The 24602-nt window shown below is 49.3% G+C and overlaps 1 protein-coding gene across 1 annotated transcript; it reads left to right on the forward strand.

Annotated features, from left to right (window-relative positions):
* stxbp2 (syntaxin binding protein 2) lies at positions 1-23859 on the forward strand. The gene is made up of 19 exons (XM_088932052.1): positions 1-58; positions 7898-7947; positions 8066-8147; positions 8470-8546; positions 8943-9018; positions 9393-9496; positions 10305-10453; positions 11885-11969; positions 13790-13920; positions 15049-15156; positions 15816-15873; positions 16013-16078; positions 17662-17742; positions 18500-18641; positions 19188-19294; positions 19408-19506; positions 19680-19765; positions 20045-20205; positions 20376-23859. The coding sequence occupies exons 1-19, from the start codon at positions 22-24 to the stop codon at positions 20450-20452; spliced, it is 1776 nt and encodes a 591-aa protein (XP_088788178.1). The 5' UTR covers positions 1-21; the 3' UTR covers positions 20453-23859.
* Positions 23860-24602: the final 743 nt, after the last annotated feature.

Consider the following 24602-nt stretch of genomic DNA (forward strand, 5'->3'; position numbering starts at 1 on the left):
CCGAAACCCGGAAGTGTCAAGATGGCTCCCAGTGGGCTGAAGGCAGTGGTCGGGGAAAGTAAGTAAAAAAAAAACAAGTTTACAAACCATGGAGGAGAAAGTTGTCTGTCGTTTCTGTTGCACTGGTTAAAGAGTGGCGTGGCAGTCTTTGTTAGTGGTCGATACATCACTTTATACAGCAGCGAAGTGAGGAAAGACTTGCGTCACTTGTAAACATTCGTATCTCGGCAATTCTCTGAATTTGTGGATTTTTTACTTTTTAAAAAAAAAGCCAGATTTAAAGGCACGTATTCTATAGCCGTTGCTTTTCAGTTCACTCAAAAGGGATCAGTTGCCGGCGTCTGCGGCAGTAACAGTTATTTCAAACCTAGTTTCCTCGTCTTCTGAATTAGACTCGGGTCCGGTGAAACTCGCTGTCTGTAAGGAGATGCATGGCGCTGCTCGGATTTACACACCGACTAACTGATGGGGGAAAAAAGTAATTTAATTATGTGAATTTAATGATTGGTGGATCTTCCTCTCACTCTGGTATCTCCCCTAGCCAAGGTGATCCCAGAGTAAGACTGTCTGAGACTGGCGAATGGCAATGCGGAGAATCGGTGATTTCTCTGTTAAGTGGTTCATTTACAGTATATCCAGTATTTACAGTGGTCGCGTACGTCAACGCCCGAGTAAATCTTCTGCACGTCCGAGCCCCGAAGAGTCAGGCAGTGCCGCCGTGGTGATGACCCCCAAATCGGGAATTTTAAGTTTCCAGCCCCTCGGGCGTGAGTGCAGGGAATAGTGGGGTTCAGTGGGGTCGCCGCGGAGGGGCGTGTGATTAAAACCCGCTACGCGACTTGTCCGCCCGTGGCGGGATGGGGTGTAATTCACCGAGGACGGACTGGGTTCGAGCCGGTTAGCCGTGGTCACTCCGCGTCGTGTGTGGCTGTCATTTCTGATAGTGTGTGTGTGTAACCGGCCGCGGAGCTGCTCCGCCTGCCCGACTCGTCATGTGACACGGACGGGATTCTGCGAGGGTGTGTTCGGTGTTGTGCTTATGGACCTTTATGTCATACACGGCATTCGGACGATTTCACCCGAGTGACAGTGACATGGCCATCCTTCCCCCGCACTTGTCTTGGTGGTAGCTAGCGTGCTGGTGCCAGGGGGAGACCCGCAGACCGCGGGGTGCTGTCTGGACGAGGAGGAAGTGGCCCGGGCTCTGCTGCAATACCGTTATTGCGGGCGGCGTTATTTCCCTGTGCTGTCGACTAATCGCACCTCCTCCCACCCTCTTACTCCCTTCTGTACTTAGATATCTGATTCTTGGTTTTTTTTTTAAATACTCTTAACAAGTTTACTTTTCAGTTAGTGCCTCACCACGTCCTTAAAAATATCAGTTCCTGTGCGATCCCAGTTCGGTATGCCGGCTTCGGAGAACGGGAAGTTGGGATTTCGAACAGAAGGTCCGTAGATACGGAAATGTTTATTGCCACACCGCAGCAGTTGGCGGTGTCTGCTTTCAGTACAGCAGGATAACACTGATGGAGCAGATAGGCAACACGTACAATATAACAAAATAATACGAACTGAAATGAAAACACAAGCACAGCACAATGGCAATCACATGCATAGGTAAACATTAACCGTGCATCCGGCAACAGAATTATAAAGGAGGTTCTCACGGGAGGCTCGATGGCTGAAGGCGGAGAGTTCACAGCTGAGGGTGAAACGTTTTCCCAAAGAGGGGAGCTGAGAAAGATTACGAGCTGGGTGAGAGGGGTGTGAAATAATCTTGTAAGCAGGACGGGAGGTGCGGCTTGTGTAAAGGCATGGAAAGGAAGGGAGTTCACAGCCTGTTTATATCTGAGGCTCTGGGTACAATTCTTTCAATTTTTCCTTTTGTAGAGCAGTCTAAATTCCCAACCCAAACAGTGATGGAAGCTGTCAATATACTTTGAATAATGGCCGTGTGAAACTGACCAAGATCCTTCTCAGTTCCTGAGAAGGTCATCCTCTGTTGCGCCTTCTTCATTATATGATCCGTGCTGATCGTAATTTCTCGTAAGATTGTAACTTGTGTTTATTCCCACAATAAACACAAGGGAAGAAATTTGTGGTCACTATAGGATGGTCATTAATGATGATGGGGACATGTCAGAAATCTATAATGATTTCTCTCATTGGGAGCTGAGCTCCAGACAGAGGTTGGGTGGAAAAGCAGGAAATGTATGTGTTCAGGGAGGTAGATCAGATTCCCAGTACACAACAGCAACAGCACTGTAATACTTCATTGTGGCAGCACTCTGCAGCTGGTAAAACCTAAAATGGATCGCATTCCTGGAGTGGGAGTTTTTCTTCAGTGTGACTGGAATGGGTTTCGCTGCTGGTTGGGAATAATACGTATGTGTCACTTAACTGCTGTGGAATGTGACATCAGGTCTGGAATGTCAGGTGTGTGCGGAGAGTCTGGGCAGGTGGGACAGGCTGCGGTGACAGAGGGACGCAGTGAAGGGTACTCCAGAATTGCAGGTGTTGCGTAATGGTTCTGCCAGAACTCCCTGTCAGGCACGTAGAGAGCTCTCCACCACTGAGAAGGGGGTTTGTTGACTGTTGTCGTTATTGAGAGTAGCAGTACTTGTTGTGATATTAGAACCCTGTAGCTATAGTGGTAGCTTTTACACATCTGTTATAAAAACACAGTCCAGTACCGTCTCTATTGTAACGGGACTGTCCTACTGCACTGGGACTGTAGCCCCTATTGTAACAGGACTACTGTACTGGTACTGTAGCTCCTATTGTAACAGGACTACTGTACTGGTACTGTAGCTCCTATTGTAACAGGACTGTTCTACTGCACTGGGACTGTAGCCCCTATTGTAACAAGATTACTGTACTGGGACTGTAGCTCCTATTATAACAGGACTACTGTACTGGGACTGTAGCTCCTATTATAACAGGACTACTGTACTGGTACTGTAGCTCCTATTGTAACAGGACTGTCCTACTGCACTGGGACTGTAGTCCCTATTGTAACAGGACTGTTCTACTGCACTGGGACTGTAGCCCCTATTGTAACAAGATTACTGTACTGGGACTGTAGCTCCTATTGTAACAGGACTGTTCTACTGCACTGGTACTGTAGCTCCTATTGTAACAGGACTGTCCAACTGCACTGGGACTGTAGCTCCTATTGTAACGAGACTGTTCTACTGCACTGGGACTGTAGCTCCTATTGTAACAGGACTGTTCTACTGCACTGGGACTGTAGCCCCTATTGTAACAGGACTGTTCTACTGCACTGGGACTGTAGCTCCTATTGTAACAGGACTGTTCTACTGCACTGGGACTGTAGCTCCTATTGTAACAGGACTGTTCTACTGCACTGGGACTGTAGCTCCTATTGTAACAGGACTGTCCTACTGCACTGGGACTGTAGCCCCTATTGTAACAGGACTGTTCTACTGCACTGGGACTGTAGCCCCTATTGTAACAGGACTGTTCTACTGCACTGGGACTGTAGCTCCTATTGTAACGAGACTGTTCTACTGCACTGGGACTGTAGCTCCTATTGTAACAGGACTGTTCTACTGCACTGGGACTGTAGCCCCTATTGTAACAGGACTGTCCTACTGCACTGGGACTGTAGCCTCTATTGTAACAAGATTACTGTACTGGGACTGTAGCTCCTATTGTAACAGGACTGTTCTACTGCACTGGGACTGTAGCCCCTATTGTAACAAGATTACTGTACTGGGACTGTAGCTCCTATTATAACAGGACTACTGTACTGGTACTGTAGCTCCTATTGTAACAGGACTGTCCAACTGCACTGGGACTGTAGCTCCTATTGTAACGAGACTGTTCAACTGCACTGGGACTGTAGCTCCTTTTGTAACAGGACTGTTCTACTGCACTGGGACTGTAGCCCCTATTGTAACAGGACTGTTCTACTGCACTGGGACTGTAGCTCCTATTGTAACAGGACTGTTCTACTGCACTGGGACTGTAGCCCCTATTGTAACAGGACTGTTCTACTGCACTGGGACTGTAGCTCCTATTGTAACAGGACTGTTCTACTGCACTGGGACTGTAGCCCCTATTGTAACAAGATTACTGTACTGGGACTGTAGCTCCTATTATAACAGGACTACTGTACTGGTACTGTAGCTCCTATTGTAACAGGACTGTCCAACTGCACTGGGACTGTAGCTCCTATTGTAACGAGACTGTTCTACTGCACTGGGACTGTAGCTCCTTTTGTAACAGGGCTGTTCTACTGCACTGGGACTGTAGCCCCTATTGTAACAGGACTGTTCTACTGCACTGGGACTGTAGCTCCTATTGTAACAGGACTGTTCTACTGCACTGGGACTGTAGCCCCTATTGTAACAGGACTGTTCTACTGCACTGGGACTGTAGCTCCTATTGTAACAGGACTGTTCTACTGCACTGGGACTGTAGCCCCTATTGTAACAGGACTGTTCTACTGCACTGGGACTGTAGCCCCTATTGTAACGGGACTGTTCTACTGCACTGGGACTGTAGCCCCTATTGTAACAGGACTGTTCTACTGCACTGGGACTGTAGCTCCTATTGTAACAGGACTGTTCTACTGCACTGGGACTGTAGCCCCTATTGTAACAGGACTGTCCTACTGCACTGGGACTGTAGCCTCTATTTTAACAAGATTACTGTACTGGGACTGTAGCTCCTATTATAACAGGACTACTGTACTGGGACTGTAGCTCCTATTGTAACAGGACTGTCCTACTGCACTGGGACTGTAGCCCCTATTGTAACAAGATTACTGTACTGGGACTGTAGCTCCTATTATAACAGGACTACTGTACTGGGACTGTAGCTTCTATTGTAATAGGGTTCTACACCACTGGGATTTCAGCCCCTATTGTTACACTGTGGTCCTACTGTACTCTGTTAATCTGGATGTGATCCATTCTCTTGCCTGCACTTTCTCTCATTGGCTGACCCAAATCAGAGAGGCCTGTCACCAAGTGGGCCCCTGTTTTAGATTAACCTTCTTTTCTCTGTCCTTGATTTTTAAATCTGCTAATCCTGTGATGAGAGTTGGGACAGATTTGCTGGATGGAGAGTGAATCAGAGTCATCATTCCTCCTAGAGATTTGGGCTCTAGCAAATTGAGTTCTTCTCAATCTGCTTGGGGTTGTTCCAGGAGGTTGAGTGTGGAGAAGGAGACCCGGTCTCAGTAGATCTGATAGATCTCATTGCTGAGAAATCAAGCAGACCAAATCTGACCGCCCCAGTGCTATTATTGCTGTCCTAAAACAGGTGCTTTTTTTAAAAAAAAAATTCAAATCTGGTAATAAAAAACGAATATTGTTTTGCTGCTTCTCCTGTTGCTCCGAAACTCTCCTCCCTGTTTCCCCGATGGGATGGAAATTAAAGGTGAACCATAACAAGTAGTTGTTTTCCAGTATGGCTGATCTAGTGGGTGAGGCAGAAATACTACCATGATTTGACCTCATTAAGAACCACATCAGAGAGAAACAATACAAACAGGCATCAGGAGGGACCCCTGTTGGACTCTGGTGACCCCAGAGCCGCTCTGCAGCTGGGCGACTGTTGTCGGAGAGAATCTTTATCCCCGAGGGGCAATTTGTTTGGCAGCAGCACACGATATAAAAAACACACAAATAAACAATACACATACACACATATATATATTCGCACAACAGGATCATCTGTTGAGCAGGGTTATATAAATGAGAATTTAAGCCTGTTTGTGTTTATCTGCCTTCTGAGGGGAGTAATTGGAATTCATTAAACAGAATGGAGAGGGCAGGGGGTGCTCTCTGTTAAAATCCACGCAGCGGACATCGAATTTGCGGAGCGGGCTGGAAAAAAACACGGCAGGCTTGCCAACATAAAAAGCTGTGACGCACCGAGTCGGGAGAGTGTCACGGAGAGCGCGTAGCACTGCTGGATTTAAATAGCAGGCCTCCTGCCCCTCGCTGGCTGAGGTTAATTAAGTTATTTGACCTCACTGCATTGCAGCCTGATAATAACACAACCAGGTAAAGCAGGTGTGCCGATAACATGCTGCAATCAGAATCATTTCTGTGTCTGTGTTCTTAAGCAAATGAAAGTGGGGATTGAAACATTCTGAGTCTCATATAGCCCCAGTCAGAGGGCTCTATTCTCTTCTAGTCCCTGTGGAGTCCAGGACACTGACACAGCCCAGTCACAGGGCTCTAGACTCTGCTAGTCCCTGTGGAGTCCAGTACACTGACACAGCCCAGTCACAGGGCTCTAGACTCTTCTAGTCCCTGTGGAGTCCAGGACACTGACAGAGCCCAGTCACAGGCTCTGGACTCTTCTAGTCCCTGTGGAGTCCAGGACACTGGCACAGCCCAGTCACAGGGCTCTAGACTCTTCTAGTCCCTGTGGAGTCCAGTACACTGACACAGCCCAGTCACAGGGCTCTAGACTCTTCTAGTCCCTGTGGAGTCCAGGACACTGACACAGCCCAGTCACAGGGCTCTAGACTCTTCTAGTCCCTGTGGAGTCCAAGACACTGACACAGCACAGTCACGGGCTCTAGACTCTTCTAGTCCCTGTGGAGTCCAGGACACTGACACAGCCCAGTCACAGGGCTCTGGACTCTTCTAATCCCTGTGGAGTCCAGGACACTGACACAGCCCAGTCACAGGGCTCTAGACTCTTCTAGTCCCTGTGGAGTCCAGGACACTGACACAGCCCAGTCACAGGGCTCTGGACTCTTCTAGTCCCTGTGGAGTCCAGGACACTGACACAGCCCAGTCACAGGCTCTAGACTCTTCTAGTCCCTATGGAGTCCAGGACACTGACACAGCCCAGTCACAGGGCTCTGGACTCTTCTAGTCCCTGTGGAGTCCAGGACACTGACGCAGCCCAGTCACAGGGCTCTAGACTCTGCTAGTCCCTGTGGAGTCCAGGACACTGACGCAGCCCAGTCACAGGCTCTAGACTCTTCTAGTCCCTGTGGAGTCCAGGACACTGACACAGCCCAGTCAGAGGGCTCTGGACTCTTCTAGTCCCTGTGGAGTCCAGTACACTGACACAGCCCAGTCACAGGGCTCTGAACTCTTCTAGTCCCTGTGGAGTCCAGGACACTGACACAGCCCAGTCACAGGCTCTGGACTCTTCTAGTCCCTGTGGAGTCCAGTACACTGACACAGCCCAGTCACAGGGCTCTGGACTCTTCTAGTCCCTGTGGAGTCCAGTACACTGACACAGCCCAGTCACAGGGGTCTAGATTCTTATATGCCAAGAAGTTAATCTGCTTCTACAGTATATCAGATGTTAACTTGCATTCATTTTTTCTGCTGAGGTGTTTCTTGAGCTCTCTTGCAGTGTGTTAGGGCTGTCTGTTCACAGGGGATGCACCAGGTTCTCACCCCCTGCTCTGCAGTCTCTGCAGAACAGTGTCCTGTGAAACCGTATTTAACACTGCAGATAAAAACAGCACTGAGACTGTCAGATTGTCTAATTCCAAGAATACTCACTTCTTTGAAAGTTTCGAAAAGTCCCAGAACTGTTCCGGCACTGTGCCAGTGTTCAAGAAATGACGGCCCCACTGTTCCAGAACTCTTCCGGGAGTGCGCCGTTGTTCCAGAACTCTTCCGGGACTGCGCCGTTGTTCCAGAACTCTTCCGGGACTGCGCCACTGTTCCAGAAGTCTTCTGAGATGGCACCATTTCTCCAGAACTGTCCTGGGATGGCGCCAGTGTTCTAGAATGTCTTCCCTCGGGTTTTGTGCTGTTTTCACCAGCTCTCTCTCTTTTCCTCTCAGGAAGAGCCTTGTCAGAAATAATTTTTCCGGCTTTAAGGGTGCAGCCCACTGGGTGAAACAAAACCCAGGTAACGTTTGTTTTTCTCTGCTCTTGTCCATCAGAAATCCTGACCGGCGTGATTAGGAGTGTGAAGAAGGAGGGAGAATGGAAGGTAAGGGTTTTCTGACGGGGGCTGTTCGTTGAGTACTGCTTCGCGGACAGAAGGACGAGCCCTTCGCCTGCTGCTCGGTGTCGTCAGCCCCTCTCTCTCCTTCCTGCTCCCTCTGTAGGTCCTGATCGTCGACCACCCCAGTATGAGGATCCTCTCGTCCTGCTGCAAGATGTCCGATATCATGGCGGAAGGAATCACTAGTAAGAGGCGGAGTATCCCCCTATAGCAGTGAAGTGTGGGGTGCTGCAGCACCCTAAAAGAAATGTCCCATAGAATTCTGTACAGAACGCTTTTCTCACGTGAGGTCGCTGTCCCGTTCTGGTTAGTACGCATGAAAGAACACTAACACACAGGGGCTTCCTGTGTGCGGTCACTGCAAGCCCACATGTGAGAAACGCACCCTTAGTGACTCCAGCTCCGGCAGGTATCACTGCAAACACCAGGGTAAGAAGTTCTTTGGGTTGATGTGGGACCTGCCAGGGTCTCGGAGAGGAGTCATGTGTCTTTTCTCTGGCTCTGCAGTTGTGGAGGACATCAATAAGCGCCGGGAGCCCATTTCCAGCCTGGAGGCCATTTATCTCATCTCTCCTGTTGAGAAGGTAGGGGGCGCTGTCTTTCCCAGGGGACCTGGGGGGAGGCAGACAAGGCTTTCATGCATATAGAATGGGAGTGCTGGTATATTACAAATCTAAAATTTTATTACCTAATAATACAGTCAGTCAGTGTGTCTGTATGAACCCCTCTCTCTCAGTGCAGTGTTAATGTACTGGAGTGTCCAGTCAGTCAGTGTGTCTGTATGAACCCCTCTCTCTCAGTGCAGTGTTAATGTACTGTAGTGTCCAGTCAGTCAGTGTGTCTGTATGAACCCCTCTCTCTCAGTGCAGTGTTAATGTACTGTAGTGTCCAGTCAGTGTGTCTGTATGAACCCCTCTCTCAGTGCAGTGTTAATGTACTGTAGTGTCCAGTCTGTATTGACTCCTCTCTCTGTGTTCCAGTCTGTCATGGCGATGATTAATGATTTCCGAGATACTGCCTTCACTTACAAAGCGGCTCACGTCTTCTTCACTGATGGTAAGATTCCGTTCTCTAGCAGCGCCCTGATCTCTGACGCTGGTGCTCTGTTGAAACTCGGCTGTGTCTGACTGATGTATAAAACCAACAAAGAAAGAGGGAATTAGCCTTTAAACAAATTAGGAACTGTGATTCTGGAACTAATGTTATTAAAGGGATTCTGAAAAGATCCTAAATATGAATTAGAAATTGACCTTGGGAATTAATTGCAAAAAGGAATTGTTAATGGGGATTGGGATTTAATGCAAAAAAAGAATAAAGAAATTGACTTGAAGCCAGCTGACACTAGAATTGGGGGTGGATTGGGGTTTTCGGAAAAGTAATTGGGAGCTGAATCCACTGCCTGGTGCCAATGTGTTCCCGTCGCTCCACAGTCTGTCCGGATAACCTCTTCACTGAGATCGGCAAGTCACGGGTGTCCAAAGTCATCAAGACCCTGAAAGAGATCAATGTGGCCTTCCTGCCCAAGGAGTCCCAGGTGCGAGTGGTGAAACTATAGGCTGTGTGTCCCTCTCTGTGCACTGGACTGATTCCAGCCTCTCTGCCTCCAAGCTGTCTTGCCTTCACTCCGGACTCTTCTCCCCCTGGGTCCTAACATGAGCAGAAACAGCCGTCTCACATTGGGGTATTGGCTTTTTGTAGTTTGTGGTCTTGGAGAATTTTTTTCCTCTTCCCCTTAAAAGACATTCAGGAGTCCGTCTCAGAAGTTAAAAGAAGTTTTTTTTTTTCATGCGCATGGGAGTGAAACACACCATGCTTGGTGTATTTTTCTGGTCTTCTCTCTAGACAGCCTGAGCTCTGATCCGTCCCTCTGTCCTCCCAGGTCTTCTCCCTGGACAGCCCTGACCTCTCACCTGTCCCTCTGTCCTCCCAGGTCTTTGTCTTGTCCCCAGACATCCTGAGCTTTGACCTGTCCCTCTGTCCTCCCGGGTCTTCTCCCTGGGCAGCCTGAGCGCTGACCTGTCCCTCTGTTCTCCCAGGTCTTCTCCTTGGTCAGCCTTGACCTCTGACCTGTCCTTCTGTTCTCCCACCTCTTCTTCCTGGACAGCCCTGAGCTCTGACCTGTCCCTCTGTCCTCCCAGGTCTTCTCCCTGGACAGCCCTGAGCTCTGACCTGTCCCTCTGTCCTCCCAGGTCTTCTCCCTGGACAGCCCTGAGCTTTGACCTGTCCCTCTGTCCTCCCAGCTCTTCTCCCTGGACAGCCCTGACCTCTCACCTGTCCCCCTGTCCTCCCAGCTCTTCTCCCTGGACAGCCCTGACCTCTCACCTGTCCCCCTGTCCTTCCAGGTTTTCTCCCTGGACAGTCCGGGCTCCTTCCACACCTTCTTCAGCCCCCATTCCTCCGGCAACAAGACCAAGCTGATGGAGACCCTGGCCGAGCAGATCGCCACGCTCTGCGCCACGCTGAAGGAGTACCCCGCCGTGCGCTACCGCAAGTAGGACACACCGAGGCCGACTCTCCTTCTTCAACTCCATCCTCCTCGTTTCAGTCCCCAAGACTGACAGCCTGTTCCGCTCCATGTTTTGCACTGTTGCTCTTCTGACCCCTTGCAGCCTCTTTCATGCCAGCTCTTACACTGACGTCGATCAGGCTCCCAGTGCACAGCAGCCTGTTTGTCCATCTCCATATTTAACACTGCTGTCAGCCGGGCTCCCGTTGCACAGCAGTGTCATCAGCTCCAGGTTTTATCAGCTACAAGACTCTTGTGTGGGTCTCTGCCAGATGATTGATGTATTGTGCCTCCGGTCAATTTGCAAGTGTTTTCTTTCCTAGTGCCATGCTCTCTTCCCTCCAGTATTGCACCTTTGTGGTTTTCTTAGGAGTTATTTTAGGAAATGAGGCTTTGGAGAATGACAGAGTGACTTGGCAGCTGGAGGCAGGGAAGAAATGAGTGTGAGCTCCTGGGGCCGCTGGGGGGGGGGGGGGGCTGGGATGCAGTGAGGCTCATCAGCCTGCCTGAGTGGCCCCTTGGATGTGTGTCTCAGTGGTGTGCCTCCTGGGAATGTAATTCCGCACAGGCGGAGAGACTCTGGTCTGAAAGATTAGGGGGAGTTGGGGGCTTTCACTGAGCTCTCCATTTCCATCATGGGGCGGTGGGGGTGATGCTGCTCACCAGTCACGGGTCAGCCATATCCAGTCACTGGGCTTAGCTAGCTTTAGAGGGATCCTGGCTTCTTGGGCTTCTTGCTCTCTGGGTCCCGACAGTCTGATCCACTCCAGGGTTTACCAGCTCCTGGTGTGCTTGTGTTCCGGTTTCCTCCCACAGTCCAAAGACATGCTGGTGGGTTCGTTGGCTTCTAGGAAAGCTGGCCCTGGCGTGTGCGTGTGCGTGTGCGTGTGCGTGTGCGTGTGCGAGTGCGAGTGCGTGTGCGAGTGCGTGTGCGAGTGCGTGTGCGTGTGCGTGTGCGTGTCTGAACCCAGCCGTGTGCCTGTTACTTGCTGAGGTAGGCTCCAGCTCCATCCGTGACCCTGAGTTGGATACAGTGGTTAGAAAATGGGTGGATGGTGTGCTGGCCAGAGACAGACATCGGAAATTGTAGGGGGCTTTGATGGAGGCCCTAATAATAGGGACAAACCTCCCCCCTGAACACGGCAGTGGGATCCTGGGTAAAATATCGAAGCCCAGCTCCGTCCCCGTTCTGCCAGCAGGATCGCGCTCCGTTGAGCCGGCGTGAGGGTGTGGGTTCTGTGGGACTGAACTCCTTGAAGTCTTGTCTCGGCGGACAGTCTGTTTGTTTGACCTGGGAGAGGGGGTGGCCACAGTGTTTGGCCAGTAAGCCAGAGCCTGCTCTGCCCCGTGTGATCTGTGCACTGGCAATGGGAGCCGCGACGCCCTGGTCACGTTTCTCTGTGCGTCTTCCCCCAGGGGCCCGGAGGACAACGCGGCCTTCGCCGAGATGGTGCTGGACCGGCTGAAAGCCCACAAGGCGGACAACCCTAGCATGGGAGAGGTGAGGCGGCCACGCGCCGGAGTGTCCTGGCCTTCCTTTTCCCCCCTGGCTTCGCTGTCCAGAGACTCCGGGGGAAAATAAAGGAAACAAGCTGGATTGCCGGGCTTGGAGAAGCCATGGAAAACGTAGGAAGGAGAAGCCCATCCTGTGGGATCAACAAGACTTACAGTCTCATGTGTCAGTGTGGTTTTAATCACCTTGCCTGCTGGCGAGACGGTGTTTCTCCATCGGGTGGGCTCAGGCTTTTATATCCTGGTTGGAAACAGACAGGCAGGGAAATGGATGTTTTATCTGCTGAAATAAAGCTGAGTTATTGCGATCTTGAAGGGTAATTGCCGCCATTTACCAGCTGTGGTAATGCAAGGAAAACAATTGTTCATTTTTAGGTTTTTGTCACTTGTGTTATGGCTCCGGTTTGTTGTCGGCCAATCCCCGGGCCAGCTGAAGGCCAGCAGAGCCTCTCTCTGCCCGGCCTCTTTGACCTTTGACCTTGCCTGACCTTTGCTCTTCTTGCATGCTGTGGGTTTTGTCTCTCTGTGCTTCTCCCTTCTTTCGCTTTCATCTTTGTTTTTTTTCTTTTCCAGTCTGCTCCTCTCTTGCTGTTAAGCGGTGCTCACGCTCTCTCCTGGTGGCGGATGTCCCAAGGCACGTACTGTACCTGGTCTCCCTTCCTCTGTCTGCTTTCTCCGTCTTGGGAACTTCCACAAGCCCCAGACCCTTTCAGAACAAGCTGCCTCAATGAGCAGATTGTCCATAGTCACAGTATAATTAGTATATTCAGTGTCAGTGTGCTGATGAAGGCTCCTTTGTCCAATGCTTTTATCCAAAGCAAATGACATTTTTGCCTGTTTTTGCAGCTGGGTATTGTACTGGTTCAGTCTGGGTAAAGGACGTTGTTCAAAAGGACTGCAGCAGTAATTTGGAAGTTGTGGGATTTGGACCCACAGCCTCCCAATTAAGTCCATAACCCCAGCCTTAACTGTGCCGCACTGCTGACCCGTCTGTGTGAAGGTCCCTGGCCGGGAGTCCCTTCCTTGCTGGTCCAGTACTGCGACAGCAATGTTTTTACAGTCACCACAGTGGAGTTTAGAAATCTATCCAGTTTTTCCCGTTTCCACATTCTTAAGATAGCAGAAGCGAGTGTGGCAGCAGGTTACAGTGTGTGAGGCCCAGTTTCAGCAATGGAAATGCAAATCACTACCGCTTTCTGAGCGGCTCTCTGTGCTTCACTGAAGTACAAAGGAACACACGGTGATTCGGACCCTGCTGGGAAGCAGGAAGCGTGAAATATACAAAGTCTCGGTTGTGGTAGCCTCTACTGGTTCTTTTGCAATTTGCATGCTGATGCAGCTGCCTGCTCTAACAACTTCACTGATGTACAACACACTGACAGTGCCTAGCTGTACATTGCACTCTGCAGTAGTCAGGAAGCCAAATCAAAGCTTCTATTGCACAGCACTCTGATCCACTCCAGGTTTTACATTTTTTTCAGTCAAACCATTAATGAACAACAATCTGATCCACTAAGGATTATATAGGGTTATGAATCCCAACTATAGGTTACATAGGGTTAGCAATTTTGATTCCCTGTGCACAGCAGTCTGATCCACTTAAGGTTTTAGCAGCTGCACAAGGCTCTTGTTCGGAAGCCAGCACCAGGTGCTGGAGATTTCAAGCTGATGATTTCTAAATTTCCTGGGTTTTCTGCCTCTTCTCTGTGATCTGCGCAGGGCTGTGCAGCGGTTCGAGCCTGCAGGGCCTCGGAGTGCCGTGTGCCTGAATCCCTGCCTCGTGTGTCTGTCTCTCTCTCTCTCTGTCAGGGTGCTGACAAGGCCCGATCCCAGCTTCTGATCTTGGACCGCGGCTACGACCCCATCTCCCCCATCCTGCACGAGCTGACCTTCCAGGCCATGGTGTACGACCTGCTGGACATTGAGCACGACATCTACAAGTGAGTCCGGTCAGGGCAAGTGTGTCTGAGCGGGCGGCTGTCCTGCAGGGTGCCTTGTCAGCATAACAAAAACTAAGCAACATAAAAAACAACACAAAATACACAGAAACACCAAAAAACAAACAAAGAAAAACACACAGTCAGCCACAGAAAAAAACAGCTCAGGCTTGCTTAGGTCTTCTTGCCGTTTTCTTGTTGAAATAAGAAAAGAGCAGAAATCTATGATAAAAGTAAACACAGACCGTTTGGATGTGTGAAATAATCGGGGATCTGTACAGAAAGGGACCCCAGCTCCTATAGAAAACGAATTCTCTCCATTGTAACTGAGCAGATCATCTCATCAGGCCAGCTCTCGAAACAGAGCACAATGGCAGATGTCCACACTTTGAAAATAATTTTTTGGCCACAACCATTGCGAACATCAGTGCTGATTGTTCTTCCTGTGTTAATGTGGGAGTTGCCCGTGAGCAGCCAGAGGGCTAGTTCAGGACCTGGGGTATATTCTTCCCAAACACTTTGGAGCACCACTGAAATATTTCTGTCCAAAATGGATACAATGTGGGGCACAGGAAGGAGAGGTTTGTGAAGACTGCAGACCTGCAATCTAGGCCTTTATTACGCTAAATTAATTTGTAGGACAGCGTCTTTGTTTCAAGCTTTTTCCAAAGTGTTAAAAAGCAGATCATTGGCTGGCTGAGTGTTTCTCGTTAAGGGGGTGTTAAGATTGGGAGCAGATCGTTTAATTATGTACCGGTAGGTAACTACTTCAGTGAAGGCTCAGCAAGAATGAACACTGGAGGAGATGGGACTCGTCTTAGGGGCAGGAGGAGTAGATCCTTGTCTGTAACAACAGAACAAAAGACATCTGGTGACTGTGGGAATAGTCAAATGGCGCTATATAAATTGAAGGTTGATGGTTAGGTTGGTTGATGTGTTAATTGATTTTCATGTTTAATGGATAAGCTGAGTGGCTCACGGATTTCAGTGATTTTGTCAGTTAACTGATGGTTTTGATTGAGTTTTGGATTATTAGACTGTTTTTGATTGGCCAGGGGGTTATGTGGTTGACTGCTGAATTGGCTCATCAGCTGATTGGCTGCCTGGGTCGGGGGGGCGTCTGATTGACAGGTACGAGACGACGGGGATCGGGGAGTCCCGAGAGAAGGAGGTCCTGCTGGAAGAGGACGACGAGCTGTGGGTCCAGCTCAGACACATGCACATCGCCGACGTCACCAAGTACGTTAGCAAGCCCTTTCCCGATCTTCCTCCTCCTTGCCCCTTCCTGCTCTCCATTACCCCTTCCTCCTCTTCCTCGCCCTTTTCTCCTCCTCCTGCATTTCCTGCTCTTCCACTCTCTTCCTCCCCTTCCTCCTCCTCACCTTTGTCCTCCGGCTGCACCTCTCCATCGCCCCTTCTTTCTTCTCCCGCCCCTTTGTCCTTCAGGAAGCCCTGGAGAGAAGGACAGGGGACTCACCTCACGATGTGCCTCCTGTACAAAACTAACACGCGCTTGCCTGTACGTGCGTAGAGGAACAAAGCCACTTTCTCCAGCTTCCTTACTTACCTGCTGTGCTGAATAATGATAAATAGAAAGAGAACAGTGGTGATTTGCGGTTGACCCAGATTAAATTAGGAGTGCCTGGATAAGGTCACAGGTGGCATGGTGGGACAGTGTTCAGGATTGCTGTTAGCACTGCTGCCTCGCAGCGTGGGGGCCCTGGACTGAATTTGTGTCCTGCTTTGCACCCGTTGCTAGCCGGGGTCAGCTCCAGCTTCCCCGCGGCCCTGAATTGGATGAAGCAGATAGAACATGGATGGATAGGGGATGTTTAAGCCGCCGTGCAGGTGTTTGCAGGAATGTTGGCGTCTCTGAGACATCTTTTGTTCTATCGCAGGAAAGTTACGGAGCTGTTGAAGAATTTCTGTGAGGGCAAAAGGATGAACACCGACAAGGTGAGCTGCCCAGACCGCGACGTTGCTTGCTGACTTCACTGAGGGCTCGGAGGTTCTGAAACCCAGGGAATGCTGTTGCTGTGTTTGGGGTCAGAGGTCGTCTGGCAGGCTGACTTCACGGTGCTGTTTCCTGTCCTAGGCCAACATCAAAGACCTGTCTCAGATGCTGAAGAAGATGCCGCAGTACCAGAAGGAGCTGAGCACGGTAGGTCGTTGCTGTAGTGAAATCCGCAAAGAGCCGTGGGGTGGAAAACTGGGGGGCATTGGAGTTACCTTTACAGACGGAGTCAGCGGTCCTCCCCATCGCACTGGAAACAGATTACAGAGGGTCCCTGTTACCAGTCCAGGGACTCCGCTACAAGGCTCTGTTTGGGCATACAGCAGCTTACAGTGAAATGACTTATAAAGGGTAATTAATATCCATAAGCAATAATGCAGTTAGCATGAGACACATTTCTGAAACATACGGTTCAGTCACATGTATATACGTGTAATGTACCTGTAGCTCATAAACAACAACAAGCAGAAAAGACAAGTGCGTTGCGATTCTTACACTGTAGATCTCTGCAGCCTGTCCACTGGTTCTGCTGCATTTATCACCTCCCAGCACGCCCTGCACTCACACCCACACCCACACTCGCACATTGCCTCTTGTGAACAGCGCTTCGCTGTGCACCAGCACTGGGCTCCCCGGTTGTGGTGACAGGACCGTGCAGACGCGTGGAGATGAAGACGGGGCTCTCGCAGCACAGAGGCCTCGAGAGGTGCACACAGCAGGGGGGGCCACGCTGAGGCCCGCGGGGTGACGGTTTAACACGCTGGAGTGCCTGTCGTCTGGGCACCACAAAGCTCGCCGTACGTGCAGATCTCTGTGACGTAGAGTGAATTTAGTTTCCGTAATGAATCAATGAGGTACATTGGGAATGACAAATATTGGGGTGACTTTAACAGACCTCCCCCCCAGGCCTTGCTGGAGGTCGGGGTGAGCTGTGCTGTTAGATGCGCTGACTTTTCGCTGGTACTGTGTTTAGCTGTGACTGACACAGAGCCAGGAGTCTTCAAGAGAGGAGACGCCCAGCCCTGTGTTTCCAGGGTGCCACGCTGCGCTTTGTTACAGCTTGTGTGCCAGCAAAGGCTGCTGACAGAATGCCCACCCTCTCCCGCAATATCACCCTGCCCACCCACCCCCGTGTCCTCTGAGCAGACAGCTTTAGTTGCGGTAATGACAGCTTCTCAGAGTGAGCTGTTCTTCCCAGGACAGATATTTAAGATTCAGCTCTTTTTTACCTTTTCGTTCTGTCTGAATTCTTTGATTGTGTAGGATATTATTAATAGATATTATTATATTGCTTACATGATATGCATGACATTATATGTATCATGTACATTATATACTATATCTATACGTTGTCTACGTACTGTGTATGTGCATCTTAAAGGGTTGGTATCGCAGCACCATCTAGTGGCCTGGCCAGGATGGGAGAGCAGAGGCCAAATCTTTTCAAGCTTTCTGAGATAATTCTGTACGTTTGTATGCAACTTCGTCTCATAAAGTGATCGTGTTAGGAGCTGAGGTTGGGTGGGGTTTGTGTAATTGTTGGAATATTTTTCGGTGCTTTATTAAGATTTCACAGAAACCCAGTTTGCACTTAATTGGTTGCCAATAGAATACGTAAAACCCCGATTTGTAGCCCCGAGTCGGAAGGGTGCCCCTGCCTGTGTGTGCGGGGGGGGGTGTGTGCCGGCGGTATGCTGAGTGTGTCTGACACTGGCCTTGTTGTGTTCCAGTACTCCACTCACCTGCACCTGGCCGAGGCCTGCATGAAGAAATTCAGGAGCAACGTGGACAAGCTGTGCGAAGTGGAGCAGGTCAGTGGCAGCCCGCTACTCCAGATTCGAGGGGGGGGGGGCCCAGAGGGGCCCGAGGGCCCAGCATCCTTGGGTTTGAAATATTTTTTTTAATTGATACTAAGGTGTTGAAGAAAACCTGCCGCTCACCCCCTTCTCCCAAGTTACTGTGTGAGCCGCAGGAATTGGCTTCAACAGGCCTTCACACACTATACCTCACTAAATGGGGAGGGGAAGGGGGTGTGTGTCTCAAGAGCAAGTGCCTCAGCAGCCCAAGATAGTCACCCTCCAGAAAGCACTTTCTGTTTTGTGTTTGTTTTCCCAGCGTTGTAAGTTTCTCGGTGCTGCCTTTAAGTTGTTTGTCACAGGCTTTTTTGTGCAGTAGGGGATTTGAAAGAGCTCAGAGATTTCAGTTTAAAATCTTTTTTTTTTTTACAACGTGTGGCATAATGTTCTTTAGCCAGCTGCTATCATTTCTCCTCCCAGTAGAGCTCGGCTTCTCCAGCGCGGCGCAGTTATGTCACTGAGGTTAGTCAATGTGTGCATGATGCTCCAAGCCGCTGTTCCAGCGCATCAAGGATTACTGCACATCCTTTACCTCCCGTGCCTACCCTTCACAGGGAGCTGGAGCTGGGAACCACTGGGAAAACGACAGAATCCTCTTAATCTCTGAGTCTATTAATAGTCCACTTCCGTACAACCATTCCGACCCCAGCTGGTTTATGATCTTGTGGTTCTTATTTGTTTCGTGTCACACCCCGTGTTTGTGGTTTCCCAGGATCTGGCAATGGGAAAAGATGCAGAGGGGGAGCCCATCAAGGATCCCATGAAGACCATCGTCCCCGTGCTCCTCAATGCGGAGATCAAACCCTACGACAAGATCCGCATCATCTTGCTCTACATCTTCCTGAAGAAAAAAGGTTCGTCAGTCCCTGCTTGCTGCCAAGGCCAGACTGTACTGGATCACCTTCTCCTAAACTTCACACCATAATTTCTGTCAATCCCAGACAGGACTGCATCACCTTCTCCTAAACTTCACGCCCTGCTTCCTGTCCAGCCCAGACAGGCCTGGATCACCTTTCCCTAAAATTAAACCCTGCTTCCTGTCCAGCCCAGACAGGCCTGGATCACCTTTACCTAAACTTCACACCCTCGTTCCTGTCGAGCCCAGACAGGACTGGATCACCTTTCCCTAAACTTCACACCCTCGATCCTGTTGAGCCCAGACAGGACTGGCTCACCCTCCTTGCTGCCGAGCACAGACAGTACCAGGTCACTCACCCCCGACCTTCTGTCCCTGCTCCCTGTTCCATTGGTGACTAGAGATCACCCTTAGTTTGTTTTAAGGAGCTGTGCAATACTGGGGTGTGAGTGTAATGTACAATAGTGAGGCTGCTAGGAGAGAGAGGAGATGTTCTGGTGTGGTTTTCGTGTCAGTCATGCACTAATGCTGTCTGTATCCATAGGGATTGCTGAGGAGAACCTCACCAAGCTCATCCAGCATGCCAACATCCAACAGGACAGCAACATCATCACCAACCTGCAGAAACTGGGCTGCCCCATCATAGCTGGGGTAAGTGCCCCGAGGTGCCACTCCCTGGATTCACGCTCCCTGTGTTGAGTAGATTGGTGTGGACAGTAGTTCAAATGTACCTGCTGAGAGAAAGCGGTGTGTGTGTGTTTCAGGGGGCGAACGCCGGGAACACCTTACCAGACAGGAAGGAGCGCAGGGAGAGCACCTACCAGCTCTCCCGCTGGACGCCCATCATCAAGGACGTGATGGAGGTGAGCACAGAGGGGTCAGGAGCAGGCTGGCCAGGATCTACTCACTTCCTGTGTTTATTCTATTTGCAAGTCAAGTCTTCTTCTCTTTTCATCCATCAATGACTGATGCGTACACAGAGAAGTGTCTAAATGCTGTAAACACGCTGAACTGAAAGAAACGATTCTGTCTACAGAACGCCATAGAGGACAAACTGGACAGGAAGGCCTGGCCGTTCATCTCTGACCCCATCCCTACGGCCACCACGCAGGCTGCCGTGAGGTAAGACCTGGGACTTCGGCCTCTCTCCTGATCCCCGAACCCGGGCCCACACCCGGACACACGGCAGTGTGTCTATTCAAGAGCCCCTCATGAAATCTTGTGAATCATGCTGATAACTAGGGCATCCGTGGTGCTTTCATGAACAGAAGAAAGGAAAATTCATATTGTATCATCTCTCCGAATCCCATGTTTTGAGCACTCATCAGCCTCAGTAAGGCTGCATTGTGACAGGCCAGTACTTTATTGATTGACTTGTATCTCTGTCTCTCCCGGCAACAGCAGTGCCCGGTTCGGGCACTGGCACAAGAACAAGACGGCAACAGAGTATCGCTCTGGGCCGCGGCTGATCGTCTTCACAATTGGCGGTATGGCGCACTCCGAGCTGCGTGCGGCTTATGAGGTGACCCGCGCCACCGACAACAAGTGGGAAGTGCTCATGGGTGAGTACTGAATGGCTGAATGAATTCCTTTACAGTATGGTACTCCGTGTCTGGCTGCTCACTGGTTCACTGATCCCAGGATCTCAAATGTGTCCCTAACCTACATCCTTCCTGCTCTTCGTCTTCTGGAGGAGAGAAGCTGGTCTGATGCTGTTCCTCCCTTCCCACAGGGTCCACCCACATCCTGACTCCCACCCACTTCCTGGATGACCTGAAAAAGCTGGATCAGCCTCAGCAGATGGATTGAGGCTTCCGCCAAATCCTGCAGCTAGGATTTCCAGCGGAATCTGTATCCCACGTGTTTTTAACACACCCGCGGTCCAGATCTCCTCTCCAAAATTCTCTGCCCCCCCTCCACCCAGACCTGAATAAACCTGTCTCTGTCTCTGTACCTCTCTATTAATTTCTGTCTGTATCTCAAACCCCACCCCTAACCCTCTCCTGGACCTGAAGAAACCTGTCTCTGCACCTCTCTGCTCATGTCTGTCTGTAACTCAAACCCTAACCCTTCCCCCAGACCTGAATAAATCTCTCTGTCTCTGTCTCTGTCTCTGTCTCTGTCTCTGTCTCTGTCTCTGTCTCTGTCTCTGTCTCTGTCTCTGTGCCTCTCTGTTCATTGATTGATGGAGAGGATACGGTCTGTCCGTATCTTAAACCCTAACTCTACTGCGATCCCTAACCCTCTACCACACCTCTCTGTCTCTGCCCCTCTCGGCTCATGTTTGTCCGTACTGAAAAGGAATGTCTTCACCGCGGTCCGGCCGTGACAACGGGAGCAAACGTGAGCACACCTCTGTGCCTGAGGAACACCGCAAGTCTTTTTGTCTGCCGCAGATCGAGCCTGAAGGCACCGCTTGAGCTTCTTGTTCAAACCTGTCTCACGCTTCAAGGGGAAAAGAAGGCTGAGCCCACACTTGCTTCCCTAGTTCCCTGTCGGTCAGCGCGTCGTGAGATCGAGGGAGTCGAGGGCTGAGCCTGTTCCTGCTCCGGCCTGGCGCGCCCAGAAAGAGACATCAAGTCATCTGATTCCCTCGACCTCGCATGCAATGGACCGATTTCTTTCCTGTTCTCTTTCGCTACTATATTAATAGATTCAATACGAGTTATTGGGAAGAATCTTTGAGAAGAGACCTTTGATCTAAGAGCTGGAAAGCCCTGAAAAATTACAACGGTCCGTGAGTGGATCTCTCGAAGTGCGTTGCCTTACAGAGCTCCTTCTGGCCCCGGTTTTTGACTCGGCATGTCTTTTGTCTCTGCTTTTTAAAATTGTGACCCGGCTTTCTTCTGTAATTGTCAGGGGTTTTTTAACTGTGCTGGCATCCCCGGTGTTGTAGAAACACCCTATTTCCTCATCTCAAATCTTGATCCGAGAAGAGCTTCAGGGCAGAGCCATCAGATTTCCATCCTGCCCAGCTCCCAATGGCTTAGCTGGTCAAATAATAGTCTTAATAAGCTCAGATCACAGTGACCTTTAACCCTTGACTGAAGGTGTATGAGAACTCCTGGGGTTCTGTTCAGACCAGATCTGGGGTCTCGGACTCTGTTCTTCCTGCTGCTTGTGTCAACCCGAGTTGTCAGTTAAACCCTTAACCTTGTTACCGTCTTATGTATGTATAGGATGTTCCTTAACGTCTTTTACAGTTCATAACTCAGAATATTCATTCATTCATTAAAACAACAGTTCCCTATATAAAATATTTTGAAGCCACGTGTGAAATACTACAGTTGCGCTGCCCAATTGACATAATTAGATGCTCCATGATAAACTGAGAGCTCAATGGAACAATACCCAGAGGACACTGGGCCCTCCAGGACTCTTGACACCCTGGGTCTAGATTAACAGTGACCTTTAACCCCTGGCTGAGGACTGGGTATGTGCAGGACACCAGAATGATGACAATAAGGTCCTGCAGCTGCCAGTGATCAGGAAAGAAAAAGAAGAGCTCAATGAAGGAAGCAGTTTAGCCACCTGTTTAGATTTAGAGTCTTTTTATCATTGTTCACCTGTTGTCACGCTTTAATCAAATCTGTGGTGTACATATTTATTATTTGAAATTGAAAAATAAAATTCTAAATATATATGCTTATACTGAAATATATCTAAATCTCTGTGTGTCTCGTGATCTCTGCAGAATGCAGTAGACTGAGTAACAGCTTCCCTCTGTCCTATAACCTTCCTGTCCAGTGATCTGTGACCCTGTGACCAAGTGCCTGGGTCTGTTGTCCTCTTTCTGCAGGACCGTCACAAGAGATGGCCTGGCTGGAAAAAGGCTCTTCTGTTCCATAGCACTCCGTTCCATACTACTGTTTTCTAAGTCTTTGCCCCAGCTCGTTCCAAAACTAACTCAGGGATCATGCCTGCTGGAATGGCCAGTCTGAATCCCAGAGACCACCACCGTCCTCTGAATTCAGAGACAGGGGCCCGAGACTGGGACAGGATTAATTATAACTTAGTGTAAGACCTCGGAATCAGCCAAAGACTGGAATCGGAGACAAGAGTCTTGTTTTTGCCTTATTACCAGAATATAAAAGAGCAAACAAGCTATTGGAGAACTCCTGGGTCAGGACAGATGAAAATAGCTTATTTGTCCTGATTGATTTAGCTAAGATTGGATCCATCATGGCTATATGCCCCTATGCTGAATCGTACAGTTCTTTACCTTCCCCAGCTGAGCGATGCTACGCGGTTATGTCCTGCTAATAAAACCATGCACCAGAACTTTTATAGTAATGATTTTGAAACAGTAGAAGAGAGAGCACTATCTGGATAGCTTTGTGTGACTATTGTCTTTTTTTAGCTTTTTGGTATTTGCTACAAGTACAGATAAACTCCAATGCCCCCTCCTGATCTGATCTGATCACTTCTAAGGGAATTGGCAACTCCTGGGTTTGCTGTTTCCACTGGGAAGTTAGATTTACAGAGCCCTGCGGTACCAAAGCGAACAGCCAAAACAACTGGAACACAACACAGGGCACAAATGGCAGGTGGCACTAACACACACCTGGCAGTGCTTGTGGATCTTGCTCAGGGGATTGACCTGGACAGTCTTGTCAATGGCAGATTCCTATAACTGCAGCATGGGATTTGTGACGCATTGCAGAGGAATTGTATGGAGCAAACAGAATCAGCTGTTCAAAAAGTGCAGTGAAAAAGGCTTTGGTGCTCATACTGGGACCTGTAACTGGGACACATGGGACAATTCCATTCTGTATGGGGAGGGGGGGACTCATTCTAATGAGGCCAGGCTCTGTAAATCTAGCATACACCTCCGGCTATTGTCCTGCACATTCCAGTGGTACATGCCAACTCCAGATCAATGGTAGTTATTAACAAACTGAATCCTTGTGATTTATTCAGAGGATGTTTGAGTAACAGTGAATCAAGACAATAAGTAAGTGTGAGATATGGATGTTTTTTTTTTATCTAACTGTTAACAGTTCAAAATAAAAAAAGGATTTAGGCTGGTTTAGTATTTATTGAAGAAATAAGAATACAAGCTCCCCGTGAGTGGGGCTGTGATGAAACAGTCAGTTTTGTGTATTGCTTCTTGAATGCCAGTGAAATTGTCTGAATTCACTCACCAGGGAGTCTGTCTCCAATCTGTGTTTATTTTGTTATTGCAAAGGATTGATTAAATAAATCTGTGTTTTCTGAATTTGGAGGGAGTTCTCCTTATTGGATCTCCTGTCTTGTTAATCCGTGAGCATTGTAACCGATCTGTACGCTTTTGCTCTTTAAAAACAATTAACAATAAACTAAGGCGAGAAGATCTCGGAGAAGACGCCTGGTTCTCTTCTGAATCACAGGGCTTAAGGTGTGGGAAAGTCACGCAGTGAATTAAAAGCACTGTTGCAGTTGTCTGTTCAGAGCAGGTCTCTCAAACCCAGTGCCTTCAGGGCCTGGTGTCTTCTCCAGCCTCAGAAGTCAATTAAACAATTAACCTACTTACTTTATGATTTAGACAAGTATAGTTTTTTGTCTTCATGTCTTTTAGAATTGATTATGCAAGACATTCACCTGATGAAAGGAAAATACCGATAGATCTCCTCGAAGCCTGGTTAGAGGTGTTAAAGTTATGCTGTGTGACTGAACATGCTGAGCAGAACCAGAAGACTGGCCATGTGTACCATCAGAGCCGGCTGGTTCCACGGGCCCTGCAGCAGAACCTCTGATTGTGATTGGAGAGAAGTAATGAAAAGCAAAGTAATGCTGTTTGGGGCAGTTCTCTTTCAAACTACTGCATTTCATAAGAAACTTAAAATCTCCAGCCTTTTAATTAAAAAAAAAACTTGTTCCACTCAAGAGTCTGATGAAGCATCTAAGAGCTGCAGTGAAATACAGGGGGTTTGGGGTCCATGGTGTAGGGACCCCAGCTACAAATAAACAGGCCCAGAGA

This window comes from Atractosteus spatula, chromosome 14 (assembly GCF_055471065.1).
Source record: "Atractosteus spatula isolate fAtrSpa1 chromosome 14, fAtrSpa1.hap1, whole genome shotgun sequence".
In the NCBI taxonomy this organism is placed as follows: domain Eukaryota; kingdom Metazoa; phylum Chordata; class Actinopteri; order Semionotiformes; family Lepisosteidae; genus Atractosteus; species Atractosteus spatula.

Bases quoted from the DNA above. Each gene is read 5' to 3' on its own strand.
- stxbp2 (XM_088932052.1), top strand. From the start codon at position 22: ATGGCTCCCAGTGGGCTGAAGGCAGTGGTCGGGGAAA. The intron at 59-7,897 runs GTAAGTAAAAAA...CTTGTCCATCAG, and splicing joins GAAGGCAGTGGTCGGGGAAA to AAATCCTGACCGGCGTGATT. The intron at 15,157-15,815 runs GTACGTTAGCAA...GTTCTATCGCAG, and splicing joins CACATCGCCGACGTCACCAA to GAAAGTTACGGAGCTGTTGA.